The sequence below is a fragment of the Xenopus tropicalis genome, chromosome 4 (genome assembly GCF_000004195.4).
Source record: "Xenopus tropicalis strain Nigerian chromosome 4, UCB_Xtro_10.0, whole genome shotgun sequence".
Lineage (NCBI taxonomy): Eukaryota > Metazoa > Chordata > Amphibia > Anura > Pipidae > Xenopus > Xenopus tropicalis.
In genome coordinates this window covers 90,274,146-90,292,173 of record NC_030680.2, presented here as the reverse complement: position 1 = coordinate 90,292,173, position 18,028 = coordinate 90,274,146, and the positions used below count along the sequence as shown (strand labels likewise).

Below are 18,028 nucleotides of genomic sequence, written 5' to 3'. Positions count from 1 at the left end.
AAAGTGGAAACATAACTAGGATTTTCAAGTACAGAGGGGAGTTTAGGTTCTGCTTTGGGGGTTTTAAACTATACTAATTACATATATATACTAAATGGCATCTGCAGAACTTGGCAGTGCTTGAATCACACATAATATAGCTGTACCACACAACTATGGTGACAGTGGGTTAACATAAGCAAAGTTCCATCTCCCGTATATTTTTTTTACTTTTCTACTTTTTCTACCTCTGCTTTGTGTTGTGGTTTTCTGATATTTTCAATAAAATCACTTCATAACATTTGGTACCTCCTGCTCTCCAAAAATGAAGTGTCCATGCCTGATGTTGGAGCTCACAGCAGAAATGACAAAATTCATTCCCTTGTGCTTAGTTTGAACAACCTGTAAATGTAGACATCACTTGTAAATTAAGGGAAGGAGATGTCAGCTTAAAAGTAGCCAGTCATTGCATTCATTGTCAATCATGTACTTTTGTCCAACCACATACTGTGTTCAAGCAATTACTGAATGCACTTATAGCCAGTAACTTTTTTGTAACTTCCCCAGAGCCTGTCACTGTTAGTATTCATGGCCAATAATTCAATGAATGTATAGTTATCACCTTATGTATCCCTAGAATATCAGCTTTTATAATAACGTGGTATGTACTTATACAAACCTGGTATCTATTACTACCTGGATAAAGTAGCAGTGGGCATAGTCATGTAACCCTGTGAAAGGGTCTTGTCAGAATGCTTTATAGGAGTAGACTTTAAAATGCAAGTGCTTCTTCAATATAAAATCAAAGAATAGGCCATGTACTGAACATACCTGCCTCGCAAGTACCAAAAATGGAGTAGCAATTACAATTTTTAATGATTAAAACATCCGACAATAAGTACGTTTGGCACAAGCTCTCTCTCATTGGCTGATGTTGAACAAGGGGGTATACTGCCTCTATAACACAAGCAAGCCATTGTTATTATTTAACATTTATTTATAAAGTGCCAACATATTCCACAGCACTGTACAATAGGCCATAATAAACCTGCATGTACATGGCAATTTACCAGTCTCAGAGCAATATTATTCAGGAGCAAGACTTTCTCAGAGGCAAGTATTTTCAGCACTTTCAATTAATGTCTAAGATTAAGGCTTATGCCACACGAACATATGGTATACAGTTAACCAATATGCTTATCATGATTTGCAGGTCTGTCCAACCCAACCTACTTTTCCTGTCTTCATGTGATATCCTGTCAGACGCAGTGTTCCATCTCCTAAAGGCGCATCTTTAACTCTGTCTATTATAAACCCCAGGCTGTGTGGGTTTCCTGCTTTGGACAACTCTAGTTCTTTCTGTCCGTCCAATGGTATTTCACTGAAAAACATAAAAATCCCAATGGACTTTTCAACCACTATTTAGAATACAAAACAGGGCTAAGTTTTGTAGCAAGTTATTTAGTGATTTAAAACTTCACAGCAGGAATGTAACATGCCAACATATCTCATCTATTTTCTATCAGGATTCGGTGCTTTTGGCAAAAAAAACGTAGGCAAATTGCTACCCGTAATACATGTAACACTCTGGAAAATAAAGTGAGGTTGAGGGATGAAAAAACCTTGGAGGGACCCTTACAAACAGAAGTCTCAGACCCACTTGCCTCTCTATCATTCAGTCCTTACTTTCAGGTCCAGGGCACACTGGGATCTTTTGGGTCCCAAAGCCACTGTACTGGTTAAACTATAGATAATTCTGCCTCCAGAATGTGGTAACTCCAACTCTGTCCCATGTGTACAGTGGCAGGGGAAGACTATTTCAGGAAAATGCAAATAGCCTGATTTTGACATGAAAATAAATTGTTTTGCATTTCTGCACCAAAATTCACCCCATGTGCATGGCATAGGGAAGCAGATGACAAATGCTGTATGTGCCACTGGCCTTAGGGTTTTGTTAATTTGTGTTTCTATAATGGTTGGGCGGGGGGTCATATTTCTTTGCACTCCACTTAGCTTTGTAGTCTGCATCATTAGGTTTCCCTTTCTTAATGTCTCATTATGATTTGGCCATTTTTATTTACTGCATATTTTTAGAATTTATGCTCTTTAGTGGATCACAACATAAGCTGAATAAAAAATGTTTGTATATATTGTGCTCCTCTTATCACTGGTTGTGTTATGCCATGTAACCATAATTTTGATGATATATTCCACCTAACTTGAATGTGGCAGAGCTCTTTTATCAGCCCCACATCTGGGTCGGACTGGGCCAGCAGGACAATAGAAAAAATAAATGATGGGCCCCAACCCTGTGGGCTCTGCTGACCTAGTCCTTTTTATCTGGTCCCTGCAAGAAACTGTCTGTGGGTGCACCCCACTCCACCCCCATTGTGAATGTGCACATTTGTTGAATCCCTTGAACATAGCAATTTCAATTCCCAGAGAGAGAAGAAAAACAAAAGACTCAGTCTGGGTTGTCACCATTGCATTTTATTAGGTTAAAAATGTAATATAAATATGAACTCTGCATATGAGTATATAACATACTTTTCTTACGAAAGCAACATTTCTCAGCAATCAGCAGTAAAAGCCTTAATGCACAAAAGGTATAATTGTTATAATATAGGTTAGTATATGTGGCACAGTAGCCCCAGGCAGTACCTGCTCATGAAAAGTGACCGACCCAGGCATGCAACAGAGGTTCCACCCTTATTATAGTTTAATTTTAAAGGGCATCTAAAGCAATCAGTCTATACCAGTTCATGAAGCATACAACAGTCAGGAGGAATTCTGTATAGATCCGTGCCTCCAAAGCAGTTGCCTGATGATCCTCATGGAGTTTTGTATGCCCCATCATCACCAGGCACACCAAGAGTGCAATTATTTTAATGATGGAATCAGAGAAACAAATATTTCCTAAGCTGTAGATGCAGATGTAGATGGAGATTTGGACCTACATACTTTAAAACAACTAAAAATATAATTTAAACATGAAATAAACCCAACAGGATTATTTTGCCTCTCCTAAGGATTAATTATTTCTTATATATATATGTATATATATATATCCTAAAGGGAACTAAGGTAAACCCTTGACAGAATTAGCATTAGCTATAGCAAGCCAGGGCCAGCAATGTGCCTGCTTCTAATGACTGTATTAAAGGAGAACTAACCCCCCCAAAACATCCCACATCCACTGCCCTCCACTGAGCTTCCTCCCCGCAGAGTCTATTTCAGCAAACAGTGCCTCTGATAGTAAAGCTGACCTATACCAGCAGAATAGCGCAGTAGAGCTAGCAGGCACCATATTCTGAATTCTTGTGTTCTTTTCAGATCAGTTTGGCAGCATGGAGCTTGCTGGCGCATGCACAGTTAAAGTTAACCCCTGAATATCTATAACTGTGCATGTACCAGCAAGCTCCATGCTGCCGAACTGATCTGAAAAGAACACAAGAATTCAGAAGATGGCAGTGGCTGTGGGGGGGGGGGGGGGGGGGGTTGGGGGATTTTGTCTGGGGATGTTAGTTCTCCTTTAACTTACATGAGGCGAGTTTAATGGACTTATTTAGCAATTTGAATGAATTTATGAACTTTAGAGTTTATTTCTACTTTTAATAAACTCACAATTTAAAAAAACTCAAATGCCTCGAGTTTACAAGCTCAAAAAATGGCTTGAATTTTGCCTACGACAACTCCCATTGACTGCTGCATAAACTCACAAGCTTTAAGATGCCAAAACATTTAAGTTTTTGGATTTTTTTTCTAATAAATATTGAACATGCAAGTTTTGAACCATAATTTGAGTATTGGGAGTTTTAGTGCAAAAAAATTTAAATTGTGAAGAAAAATTGACTTCAAGTGTTGATAAATCACCCCCTAAGGCAGTGGTACAAGGGGAGATAAGTTGCCCAGCGACAAATCTTTGTTGTTGCGGGCTAATCTCACTGTAATGACATCCCACTGGCTAGAATGTAAATTGTCAGTGGGATGGCATACACGTCCGCTGCAATGTCCCAGAGTCGCCCGAAGTCGTCTTGAGAGGAAACTTCGGCCGACTGCGGGACATCGCAGCAACGCGTATGCCATCCCACCGCCAATTTACATTCCAGCCGGTGGGATGGCATTGCGGGGAGATTAGTCACCTGTGACAACGAAGACTTGTCACGGGCGACTAATCTCCCTATGTAACACTGGCCTAAGCATCCCCTTTTAAAAAATCACAGGTAAGGCAACACCATCTCGAGTAAGCAGTACAGATTTAGTCAAAATGGCAATCATGGGGCTACAAAAGTTTAGAGGAGAGTGACTGATCTAAAAATGGGACAGAAAATCTGTTAGGTAAAAAGTCTGTGCAAGTTGGGATTGTTGGCACTGGAGAAGAGGAGTGCAAGGGAGGATTTACACAAACAATATGCTCTCTGATGCATTCTTCACCAGTAGATCTTTCCAGAGAACCAATGGGCACCCCTCAATCATAGAGGAAAGGAGGTGCAAAACATATAAATTTGTTTACAAAGAGGCTATATTACTATTTAGCATGTATAATGCAGAGACTGGTCTGGTTGCAAAACAGGTCCTAATGTAAACCATCCATCTATTTAAAGGAGACACTGGTCCTGCCTTCACTGGACAAACTTATATGACTTTATCTGCACCTATGAAAGTACATTTAAGGGGCATATTTATTAGTGTGTGAGCCAATATCATAAGCGATGTTGCCCATAGCAACCAATCAGCAATTAGATTTGAATGGTCACCTACAAGTTAGAAAACAAAAGCAAAGATCTGATTGGTTGCTATGGGCAACATTACTGGTGACGTTGGCTTACACACTATAATAAATATGCCTCTTTGATTTCTTTTATTTGCAACGGTTGGTCTGACAGCAAGAATTTAGAGCTATAACTATGGTGCCATTCTCTCACCTCTGACTGTCTTTTTGTTGGTTTGGCAGCTCTTGTACTGGGGGTGGGTCAACATAGTCAGTGAAATGAGAAAGAGGCATGTTAAATGACTTTAGGGAAGGGTGGAAAGTTGGTTGAGGTGCTGGGTTATTCACGACAGCAACGGCTGGACCAGACATCTGTGAGGCAATAAAGAAAGCCATTAGTTTGGATACAGCTGTATATTCCTCTTACTAACCATTGCTAATAATATGCAATGACTGCAATGACGAATATTGCTCATGGCAAATGCAATTCACCGGAGGCAATAGATGTGAAAAGTTCTCTAAATGACTTTAGTATATACTACTGAATTGTTTATCTCAGATATAAGTCTTGTTGTTTAAAGGGATACTGTCATGAATTTTATGGTGTACATTTCATTTCAAAATTACACCATTTACATAGCAAATAATTCACTCTACCATTTAAAATGTTAGTTTAAAATGTATTTTTTTTAGTTGTAATATTGGTGTGTAGGAGTCTGAGCTTTCAGATGGAGCCAGCGCTACACATTAGAACTGCTTTCTCCTACTCCTATGTAACTGGAGGAGTCCCAAGCCGGACTTGGATTTCTTACTATTGAGCGCTACTCTGATTGGGGGGGAAGGGAGGGGTGATATTGCAGTTCTGCAGTAAAGTGTGACTGAAGTTTATCAGAGCACATGTCACATGGCTTTGGCACCCTGGGAAATGAAGAATATGGCTAGCCCCATGTGAAATTTCAAAATTAAATATGAGAAAAATCTGTGTTTTTGAAAAACGAATTTCACTGCAGAATTCTGCTGGAGAAGCTCTATTAACTGGTGTGTTTTGAAAAAAAAAAACATGTTTTAACATGACAGTATTCCTTTAAGGTCAAAGCAGCATTTCTAAGCCATGTTTCAGGAATTCTCCTTTAATTGTGCAGAGGCAGGTTTCATGTAGACATAAAAGGCTTAACTTGATGGACATGTGTCTTTTTCAGCCTAAATTAATACGTTACCATGTAATAAGCTGGGAGCTAAGAATTCTGATATGCCAATAAAGTTAATCAAATATGGAACTCACAGTACAAAGCAAGCAGAGAGAAAAGTTCATCCATGTTTCCTTGTAAATAATACAGCCTTGCCCAATCCCAGTTCTTTATTAAAGCTACAGATAGAGCAGCAGAATTTTAGCTCTAGAATTCAGTCTAAAGAACTTGGTAGTTCTTTAAATCTCCTGCGCCAATCCCCAGCACTCTGGATGCATGGTAAAAATATGGCAGGGAGATGGCAGGGCAGTGGGATGGGCAATAAGCAACGCAGGCCTAGGGGAGGCTCTGATGAAACTAGGTGCCCAAAGTTGCCAAGAGCTACAACTCCATCTGCCAATTATTAATCTTGTCCTGCAACATTACATCTTTATTCTAAACATGCTATCTATGTAAATAGTGATAAGCCAGTAAATATACCACCAATTACTCACCAAAGGAGGGTACTGGTATAGTGATGCATTTCTAGGGTCTATTTCTGCCATGGACTGAATTTCAGCATCTCTGGCATTAATTACACGAAAGAAAATCTCAGCTTTTCCCACCTATAAAAAAGACACTTGACAATGTCATGTTCTACAACAGACTGTGCATTAACCTTTAGAGTGAACAGCTGTAACACTACCTGTGGAACTGTGTTGAGTTGTCCTGTATGTAAACCTGGTCTTACTGGGAATGATCTAACAGGGAGCTTCCATCGGCCACTTAAGACTTGGTTGTGCTGATCAAACAGATCAAATTTTGCCCATCCAAATGGGGACAGCTGTTGCACTTCCTGCCCATATGGGTTGAATCCTCCTGATCCTTGTAGTTCCATAATAAGAGAAATGGAAAAAGATGGTCGAACTCTAACAAAACAGAATGAAATAATTCAGGGCCAGACAGATTCAAAATAGGCCCTGGCATTTCCAGAGGCCCAAATAGCCCCCCACCAGCCCAATAAATAGTGACTGTCTATGGCATTTTCCAGAACTGCTCAAATTTAAATACATTTTGAAAGTACCTTGGAATGGGCTGCTTTGCTGATAACATAGCAATGTTTCCTTTAGGGGCATTGGCCAGGTGGTGTGATGATTGCCACACTTCACACAAAACATCCGGGAGGGATGTAGTTTGTCCCATTTTCTGCCCATTACTATACAGGCCACTGACCAGCCGGATCTTCTGAATTGTTGGGTCCAGTCCCAGCAGAAAGTCATAGAATATGACAAAACCAGCCCTAAGGTAATCAATCAGAAGTAATTCTATTTTATTTATACAATGTACAGTGAAATTAAATGAGCATTAACAAATAAATAAGGTGGGCTACAGTGGTTGGGCCTGAGGTCCCATTAAAGGAAAACTATACCCCCAAATAATGTAGGTCCCTATAAAAGTATATTGCATAAACAAGCTCATATGTAAAACCCTGCTTCATCTAAATAAACCATTTTCATAAAAATATTTTTTAATATTATGTGCTATTGGGTACTCCTAAATCGAAAATTGGCATTTTAAGAATTCAGGGCCGCCTCCTGGGATCATAGGATTCACAGTGCACACAAACAAGCCAACAAGTGCTTCCACACTTCTTCCTGTTAAAGTTAAAGCTGCATTATTTTTGGTCATGTGATCTCTGCGGGAGCACACAGCCCATCACTAAATGGTGGCTCAAGGGAAAGAATGTGAAAGGGCAATATTTACTGATATATATATTTCAATTTGGCGAGATTGATTAATAGGTCACTTAACGTGATATAAACTATCTGTTGGTTAAGTATTCATTCTGGGGGGTATAGTTTTCCTTTAAAGCAGGGCTATCCCTGCTTTTAAGGAAAACTATACTTAAACTAAGGCATGAACCCACTGACTGTCATAAATATGTAACATGGATGCTGGTTGGTTCAGGGATCAGGCATGTTTAAAGATCTAATCTACTTATGCACTATATCTGCCAAGCATCACCAGGTAAGGAAGTGAAGTGTCATCACTTCCTTCTGTTCCAAACATATTGGTTGTTAGCCCAAATAAAAGGAACACTAAAGAGGTGGCCATACCATGTATGAACCCTTGTAGAGTATCCATCTGAGCAGCCCGAGAGCCATTCTATTAGATACTGTGTGAAATTTTCATATTTGTGACCACTTTAACAGTGACCTAACCTGCATGACAAAGTTCAGGTTTAAGTGCTGGCCATTGCATGCAGGGTTTTTTACCGAGCAATAAATGAAAAAAAACAAACCCCGAAAAAACTTTAAAAATTGTATTTTATGATACCTTATATAACTTACACTGGATCATAAGGTGCAGGTCCCAGTGCATCTATAGGTTCAACTACATGTCTGTTTGCAGACGGACTAGGAGGGCGCACCATATCCTGAAACACAAAGCCACTATTAGTTGTCAATGTATTTATCAAAGTTTTCAATAAGCCTGGATTCTCGTGGAACCCTGTTAGTAAGATGTTTTCTGAAACAGCTGGAAATTGATATTCAGTTTTTACTTTTGGGTTTTTGTTCAACATCTCTCCAGTCTGAAATTTCAGTAACTAGTACTTAGTTGCTAGGGTCAACTACAGAGCTCCAGTTGATATTTTGTGGTCGGTGCAGGGACTACAATTCAGCAATAAAGGCACAACTGCTCTGTACTACAAGCTCACTAAAGCCTGAAGGTTTACTTTGTGTGAGTTTACAGAATACCACAATGGTTACAGGACTGCAAAACCTCTGGGCTGGTACACATATAAATATGCCCAGTATATAAAATCCTGCACATCTAGCTGTATTCTTTTTTTGGCTTTAGTTTACTAGTTTACTCCTTTACTCTTTGCCTGCCAACAGGTACTACATTGTTGACAAGTAAGTGCTACATTCTTAACAAGCAAAATGACAGCCTGCCAATGCTGTAGTACCTACATTTCTGGCGTTAAGGTTGTACCGCATAAAATACATGTTGCCTAGCAACACACTTTTTAAATAAAGCATCCTTTAGCTGCAGGTTTTGCTGTTCCATTTCAAGATGAACTATCACTATAAGGGCACTGAGCATTTAAATTGAGCTACAATATGTTGTTATGCAGTTCCCTGTATCCCTGTTATAAGTACATTATTAGATGCCTGTTATCCTTTTCTTTTAATAATATCAATATAAGTGGATCCCATAGAAGTGTATCACTAGGACCCAGGGTCATAACAACAGGAAAAGCAAGCCCTGCAATTGCTGGGACTCTGGGTGATGTGAATATTAATACATGCTCCTACTTCTGCCATGGAAGATTCCCATGTTTGCATGACTGTCAGCACATACTGTAAATAATTCTTAGAACAGACCATAGAAAAAGACATTTGTTTTCTTAATGTAGTTAATTTGCCATAAATCCGTGGCCTGAATTGAGTCCTCTCTCTAGACTATTTAAAGTTTTCAAAACTTTATACCCAACATATTTATTTCATTGTCTGTCTAGAAATTGTCCTTGGCAGAAATATTCAAGTCTTTCAAGACACAATCCTATATTTGTTAAAGTGCTTTCTCTAATGGCATGTCCTGTTTTTTTATTGGTATAGTAAACTGGTGTTAAGTCTTTAAGGCTTTGCCCAGTTTCTCCTATATAGATACCTCCTGTTGCACACTCCGTGCATCTTTTTATCCACAGGTATTTGCTCCATTATGGCTGGGTTGGGAACTTTTTAAAACAAGCATAAAAGAACTAAAAAATAAAAGAGTGAGGTCTTGCCTACTGCTTTAAAAATGATTTCTGTTAAAAGAAATAAGCACACAGTAGGGCTACTTACCAAACTTCCCATCATTACTGCACCGTCTGGTCTCCCTGCTGGGTGCCTTGAGATATGCGCTGGTGGTGGGGGTGGGGGTGCAACAGGCGGAGGCAGAAATGGCGGGGGCCCATGACTAACTCGAGGAGGCATTCTGCTGACGTCCCTTCTGAGTAGCTCAATGTCAGCCTGTAGCTGTGCCATTTGTTGGAGATGCTCCCGCTGCATCTCAACCAGTTCAGAGTCCCCTGTAAAATAAAGGAATACATGTAAATTTGCAATTCTGTTTGCACATTAAATCTACCAGTCTTGTCCAGCTTTATAAATATACGGGCAGGGCAAATATGTTTACTGCGCAAATTTTATAAATGACCCCCAATCACTTCAACATAAATTACACATTTTCTTTCAATTACTCACGCCTACTTTGGTGTTCTCTCTCCCATCCTTGCCATGGGCCTCCTGGACAGTGATGTGACGGGCACACTGTGTCAATCTCAGAGAGTCCTGCCTGGTTTTTCTAATTTGGAAGACCTGCTCATTGTTCTGATCTAGCTCACACTGATGCTATAACAAAACTATGCCTATGCTGACTAGGCCTAACTCTTTCCACTTACTTGAGTGTTGGCTGCAGTTCTTCCCTAAGGTGGCTTATTTGAAAAATGTTTCTCCCGTGATACACACCTGCCTAATGTGCCCTGTCTCCTTTTACATTCTTCTAAGCTCCATCCTCCTAGGACTTTCTAGGACTGTTCCCACACTCTCTAGTGGCCAAAAATTAAAAATACAATTAATATGCTTTTTTTTCTATTCAAAGTTTTATTTGAGTGATGACATCAAAGAAAGATACATTTTACACATTGATTAGTCACCATGTATATATACTTTCTATTGATACATTTAAACCTTGTTCTTTATCATTTTAATTAGAACTTTCAGTTTTTATACATATCAACAATAACTTATAGATCCGGTAGGTATGTATGTGCCATTTAGTTTGATCTTCTTGCGCTGTCTAGATTGCCTCATATTGTAATTTTTGCCTCATATTGTAATTTTTGCCTCATTTGTAATTTTATTGCCACTATTCTTTGTTTTGCCTATTCCTTTGGTGATTGTTGTTTATCAATATATATTCTCTCCATGGTAGAATTAAAATGTTTTTAACATAACCCTGGATATGCAGCTTGTTGCTTCCTGTTTTCTTTGACAAGAAATTTATGGGGTCTTGTACTTTCTATACTACATGTTTTTGGAGTTGAGGGACTAAAATATATATATATCAGTCTGAGTTCGCAAGCAACGACATAATGGCTGGAATATGGGCAGACTCTGGACCAGTCAAGAAAGAAAAGCTGTAAGGATTTGGTCAAAGCAGGGCTTAAATGGGCAGGCCAGGGTCCCAACAACAGGGTATGTTACATATTTACCAGCAGGTATATTGTTGGTAAATTTGTAAAACCGTCCCCAGCTATGGCAGGTGTTTAACTGGCTAGGCCAGGGAAATACCAGCAAGGTGGCAATCTTCTTAGTTCACTTCTGTGAAGCCTCTTTATAATTAGTATTTCCTTACAGGCTGCAGCTGGGGAAAGGGAGGTGTTACATAGTTACATAGGGTTGAAAAAAGACCAGAGTCCATCAAGTTCAACCTTCCAAGTAAACCCAGCACACCTAACCCACACCTACCAATCTATACACTCACATACATAAACTATATATACAACCACTAATACTAACGGTAGATATTAATATCACAATAGCCTTGGATATTCTGCTTGTTCAAAAACTCATCCAGGCCCCTCTTAAAGGCATTAACAGAATCTGCCATTACAACATCTCTAGGAAGGGCATTCCCCAACCTCACTGCCCTCACCGTGAAAAACCACCTACACTGCTTCAAATGGAACCTCCGTTCCTCTAATCTAAAGGGGTGACCTCTGGTGCATTGATCGTTTTTATGGGAAAAAAGAACACCCCCTATCTGCCTATAATCCCCTCTAATGTACTTGTACAGAGTAATCATGTCCCCTCGCAAGCGCCTCTTTTCCAGAGAAAGCAACCCCAACCTTGACAGTCTAACCTCATAGCTTAAATCTTCCATCCCCTTAACCAGTTTAGTTGCAGTCTCTGCACTCTCTCCAGCTCATTAATATCCTTCTTAAGGACTGGAGCCCAAAACTGCACTGCATACTCAAGGTGAGGCCTTACCAGGGACCTATAAAGAGGCAAAATTATGTTTTCATCCCTTGAGTCAATGCCCTTTTTTATACAAGACAGCACTTTATTTGCTTTAGTAGCCACAGAATGACACTGTCTGGAATTAGACAACTTGTTATCTACAAAAACCCCCAGATCCTTCTCATTTAAGGATACCCCCAACACACTACCATTCAGTAGATAGTTCGCGTTTATATTATTTCTACTAAAGTGCATAACTTTGCACTTGTCAACATTGAACCTCATTTTACAGTTTGCTGCCCAGTTTTCCAATTTTGTCAAATCGCTCTGCAAAGTGGCAGCATCCTGCATGGAACTTATAGTTTTGCACAATTTTGTGTCATCAGCAAAAACAGAAACAGTACTCTCTATGCCCACCTCCAGGTCATTAATAAACAAGTTAAAAAGCAAAGGACCAAGGACTGACCCCTGCGGTACTCCACTAACAACACTGGTCCAATAAGAAAATGTTCCATTTACCACCACTCTTTGTAATCTATCCTTCAGCCAGTTCTCTATCCAATTACAAATATTATGTTCTAGCCCAATATTCCTCAATTTGATCATTAACCTTCTGTGAGGTACTGTATCAAACGCTTTAGCAAAGTCCAAGTAGATGACATCAACTGCCAGCATCAAGGTTCCTACTCACCTCCTCATAAAAGGCGACTAAATTAGTCTGGCAAGATCTGTTACGCATAAAACCATGCTGGCACAAACTAATAGTATTGTGGACTGCAATGTATTCAAGTACCCTATCCCTTATTACCCCTTCCAAAATCTTTCCTACTACTGATGTCAGACTAACAGGCCTATAGTTTTCAGGCTGAGAACGGGATCCCTTTTTAAATAACGGCACCACATTAGCAATTCGCCAGTCTCTCGGCACCATGCCAGACCTCAACAAATCCTGAAAAATTATGTGAAGAGGCTTGGCAATGACAGCTCATTTAATACCCTGGGATGAATCCCTTCTGGTTCTGGACCTTTGTTTACCTTTACATGTTAAAGTCTCTTTTTAATTTCCTCCCGAGTGACCCATGTGTCAGTAGCTAAATTACTTGAACTGGGCATATTAAAAGGGAAGCCTTCATTGGCTCCTCAGATGTATAGACAGATGAAAAATAAGAGTTAAAAATTTCTGCTTTTTCCCCATTCTCATCAATCAGCTTACCCCCCCCCCCCCTGTGATAATAAGGTTCCCACCCCTTCTTGCTTCATTTTTGTACTATTCACATAATTAAAAATATTTTTGGATTCTTTTTACTCCTAGCTGCAATTCCCCTTTCCATCTCTATTTAGCTTGCATGATAGCTTTTTTGCATGTTTTATTTGCTTCCTTGTACCTGATGAAAGTTTCTGCTGTCCCAGCTAACTTGAATGCTTTAAAAGCACGTTTTTCTTACCAACCTCGACACTAACACTTTTATTCAGACATAAAGGTTTTGCTTTGCGATGCCTCTCCTTGCTTACAAGGGGGATATACTGTTGTGTATACCTGCAAAGCAATGTTTTAAAGATGTTCCATTTTCCTTCTGTGTCTAACCCCATGAAAAGCATTTCCCAGTTGACACATTGCAGAGATGCCCTTATACTGGCAAAGTCTGCACGTCTAAAATTGAGCGTTTTAGTTAATCCCTGTGACTTTAGTTTCAAATTCGCCCTTTAAGGCCAGGAATAAAGAAAAATGTATATTTATTAATTAAACCATAGGCAAAATGATTATCACAAACATTATTAATTGTACTAATGTTAAAAAGTCATACACTGTACCCCTACAATTCATGTTCAGTAAACCATCTTGGCGCATGGTAGTGTGGACAGGGGATTCTTATTTTTCAGTATAACTGTGATCACTTATATCAGTGATGGCAAGTATGATTCCTCTCACAAGCAGGAACACTTTTGCCATGAGGCAAGGTAAAATTTCTTGCCTTGTAATAGCTAACTCTAGGAGTGAGAGTCAGGTTCAGGGTAGTTAGTTCAGCGGTCTGAGGCTCCAACGAGGAAGTCAGGAAGGGTTAGTTCCCTGCGGTGTTAAAGGAACAGTAACACCAAAAAATTAAAGAGCTTTAAAGTAAAAGACATATAATGTACTGTTGCCCTGCGCTGGTAAAAGTTGTGTGTTTGCTACAGTAACTCTACTATGGTTTATATAAATAAGCTGCTGTGTAGCCACGGGGGCAGCCATTTGAGATGGAAAAAAGGAGAAAAGGCACAGGTTACATAGCAGATAACGGATAAGCTCTGCAGAATACAATAGTGTTTTATCTGTTATCTGCTATGTGCCTGTGCCTTTTCTCCTTTGAATGGCTGCCCCCATGGCTACACAGCTGCATTCTTTATATAAACTATAGTAGTGTTTCTGAGGCAAACAACCCAGTTGTACCAGTGCAGGGCAGCAGTACATTATATTGGAATTTCTTTTATACACTTGAATTTTTTGGTGTTACTGTTCCTTTAATGCTACCAGTATAGGGACACAAGGGGTTAGGCTCAGGGATATAGGGATTTGTAAAGTAATTGACCACTTTGAGCTTCGCCTAGTGCTGGGGATTGTGTTACCAAGGCAGTGAGTACTACCTCTGGGTATTGTGAAAACTACGCCTGTATTTGTGTAAGTAAAAACTAATGTGAGAAAGTACTGAAAGCATTTACTGATTTGTGTACTATCTGAATGAGCACCCACCAACTGTGTAACATCTGCCCAATAAACAGTTATCATTTGTTTGTTAAAGGAAATCTATACCCCTATAGCTAAAAGCCTCCTTAACTATCACTGCCTAGACCCCCATCACCTCTCCCTTATCGCATAGTTCCTAAGTTTATACACTGTTCCTATCATTGACACGGACCCTGCTTGCGCATGCGCAGTTGAAGCCGATTTCCTGCTACGTCCAATTACGCAGGTTTGTATTGGTGGAGAGACCGGAAGTGTCTTCAGTTGCTAAGAAGATGTAAGCCAGGTACGCATCTGCGCTACTTTACATTTTTAGCTAGTTGTTAGTGATAGGGGGCGTGTTTAGTAATCTGAGTTTAGAACAACTGAGCATGCCCATAAGCCAACAGCCAAAGCAAATTCCGAGGGGTTGGAGGCAATTGGGTTACAGTAGGAGAAGGAAATCTAAGTGAAATGTTGCAGCCTTACTATTAACCTCTGGACAAGCAAAGTGGCAGGTATTGAAAGATTTCAAAGAGGCTGTTCACTCATTAAGTTCTGTGTGTGTGGGGTTTACATGTCCTTTAAGAACCACTGGCACCAAAGTTATTTAAGTGATCTATTTTGTGGTGGGATACAGTGTGGTTAATGTTACTTCCAACAGTTAAGCAAGAACCTAAATGGGAATTGTTACCAGTTTGACCATCCCCAAAAACATATATGTGTGTGTATACATATACAATGACTCCATACACAATATACAGGCAAGTCTTATGCATTTTGTGACACAAGGGGCATTAATCATAGGCTCAATAGGACCGAAAAGCTGACAATAAATGATTTGATTTATTTGGATGCACCCGGGCAAATAATCAATTTCTGTTTTTGCATTATACTAAGCCTGATCGCAGGAATGCTTTATATAGGATGTTGGCCCCCCCAGATGGTTTGGAGCCTTGGCCTAGGAAGGGAAGGGGAATGTATTATATTAATAAGCCTATACAAAAAAGCAACTAATTAGTGATACAAAAGTTAAATAGGGACCTGTCCAAACCTGGTTAATATGACTGATAAAGTGATATTTCTGTAATCATTTCATGATTTAAGCAGGCCCTCTCCAAAAATTGGACTTTCAAGGGGTGTCCTGGTCAAAGGTTGGACCTCTGAGTACAGCGTAAACTGAAAAACTTTGACAAACACTGCACAACAGTGATCATACTGTTACACTAATATGTCCAACTGTCCCTGAACAGAGGAGGGGGCCTGCGTCACCGCTTGTTATCAACATACAATGCTGCTTTGACATCGTTACCCCAGCGGTTTCCCAACAGTTCACACTTCCAGTCATGTTCTTTGAAGGATTAACACCTTCATCAATGAGAATCATGGTACCATTGTGACTGGATCATACCTTCTTACACCTGTCGGTTTCACCCAACACCTAACTAAATAAGTTCAATGGAACCATTGTGATTGGATACCTGTGACTGTACTGCCCTCAAGGGTTTAAATGCCGGGGAATTCCCTACCAGTCATTTCAACTGAAGAAGCCACTCGGATGAGTGGTGAAATGTTTTCAAGAAAAACTCAGAAAAGTCCAGTTGTTTTAGACTTAATTCTGCTACATTTTGTATAACACGGCAGTGTCTTTAATAGCAGTTTATCCCTCTGCAATGAGGGCATATTTATTAAAGTGCGAAGTGTCACTGTAAATTTCCAGTGTAGAAAGCAGCAGGCACTTGAAAACCTGTGTAAAAAATCACCCATCTGCGCTTTTTTACTTCCTGAATTTACTTTAATGGGTTACACCATAAATATAATGGCATAGAATTACATTATTAAATATGGGCAATAGTGTAATAAACTGCTGGCTAGCAGTGGGTTAATGCTTCTGCTGTGTTAGTTCAGGTGAAGTAGTCAGATACACACTGGAACTTTTGGTATATTTATTAGAACATGGCAGGTAGATCTGGCCTGCTCCACACTTGTTCTCAGCTTAACAGGAAGCACAAAACAGGAACAGGAATATCATCATCAAGCAATGGCAAAACAGCAAGAATGCCATTAACCAAAATGTCTACACAAGCAGGTTACTACAAACAGTACAGCATTAAAGAACATATACACCTTTATAAATATGTCAGAATGCTGGCAGCACTGTATTCATGGGGCTGATACAGGTCTTTGTGGTCCAATTTGGGGTGCAAAACTCATGCAGCTATTCTGTAACGTGCATTTTGCACCCTGCCCTCAGTTTGTTATTTCTGGGAGATACTATTATCAACACTAGTGGCAGTTACTTGGCTGTACCACTTTTATTCCACATTTTCTGGGAGGGGCTGTAATAGAACAGAAGCACTGGACTTGGTTTGTGTTGTACCCAACTGATACTTAAAAGCAATTTTTTTTTGGAATAAAGTGTTTCCAAGACAACAGCAGAGATGTCACCCACTCCCCTGTTTTAAACAGAAAGAGCCAAACAAAATTAGGTATACCTTTAAAATAACTTTTGGTATTTTAAAGGTATACTTTTTTTGGTATACTTTTGCAGATAGAGCTAATGGCACAATCCTCATGGTTATTCTTCTGTGCTGTTTGCTTTGCCTTCATAGCAACCAGAAAGCAAACTGATGGTGATGATAAATGTTTATTTTTTCATTGCTTATCCTTCTATTCAGGTCCTATCCTAGTCATCATTTTTCCAACATTCAATAAATGCCTTGTTGCTAAGATGGACAGGCCTTGCAATCACATGTTAAACAATGCTAAGCTTTATCAAAACCATTAAAAACAAATAAAGACCACTTGCAAAGTGCAAAAGAATGTACTGCAGAGTCTACAATGTACAGAGAGTTCATTATAATGTAAACTTCCTTTTTAGCCACGGCTATGTTTAGCCATTTCATAAAGGGTTACTGACAGATATGTCAAGTGTCTCATAACTATTATAACAGTACCATAACTACCATTGCAGTCCCTGTCTTTCAGCACACTGATTGGTAAATGATTATTAAGTTACTAGGCCAATCAGGTTTCTGTCGCAGAGATCTGGAAACCGCACAGCTGACTGTTGCCAAGTCCCACTTATCTCTTCACTCTAACCGACTCATGCAAAGTAGCACAAAATGCAGCTCAGAAATTTTCAAACTTGCCTGACCCTGAACCAACTACATTTCCATGTATAATCCACCATATACACACTTGCCAGCTTAACCCCAGTAGAACATCCTCTAGTAATCTTTTGTCAGACCCCTGTTTGTTATAAATTTTAGAAATGCACATAGTACATTTTCTAGGCTTAAGGCAAAGGTGGCCTATATTTGATTCGTAAGAAATACTTTTAGACATAATGCCAGGAGAATTTATTTTACACAGTAGTCAAGGCACTAAATAAATTTGGTGAACAAATTAAGTTCTATTTATAGAAAAGAGAGTGCTCTTCATATTTGGTCAGTTGTAGGGGTGT

The 18,028-nt window shown here is 39.5% G+C and overlaps 1 protein-coding gene across 1 annotated transcript in view; it reads right to left on the bottom strand.

Moving 5' to 3' along the window:
* The window catches only part of ccdc17 (coiled-coil domain containing 17), a 44,025-nt gene that overhangs the window by 11,822 nt on the left and 14,175 nt on the right, over positions 1 to 18,028 (bottom strand). Inside the window, exons 10-17 of the mRNA XM_012961579.3 lie at positions 9,708 to 9,934; positions 8,208 to 8,293; positions 6,941 to 7,156; positions 6,563 to 6,785; positions 6,372 to 6,482; positions 4,905 to 5,062; positions 1,213 to 1,360; positions 289 to 381 (exon numbers count right to left, since the gene is read on the bottom strand). Of these exons, the coding sequence (XP_012817033.2) occupies positions 289 to 381; positions 1,213 to 1,360; positions 4,905 to 5,062; positions 6,372 to 6,482; positions 6,563 to 6,785; positions 6,941 to 7,156; positions 8,208 to 8,293; positions 9,708 to 9,934 (1,262 nt within the window). The remainder of the gene's footprint in view (positions 1 to 288; positions 382 to 1,212; positions 1,361 to 4,904; positions 5,063 to 6,371; positions 6,483 to 6,562; positions 6,786 to 6,940; positions 7,157 to 8,207; positions 8,294 to 9,707; positions 9,935 to 18,028) is intronic.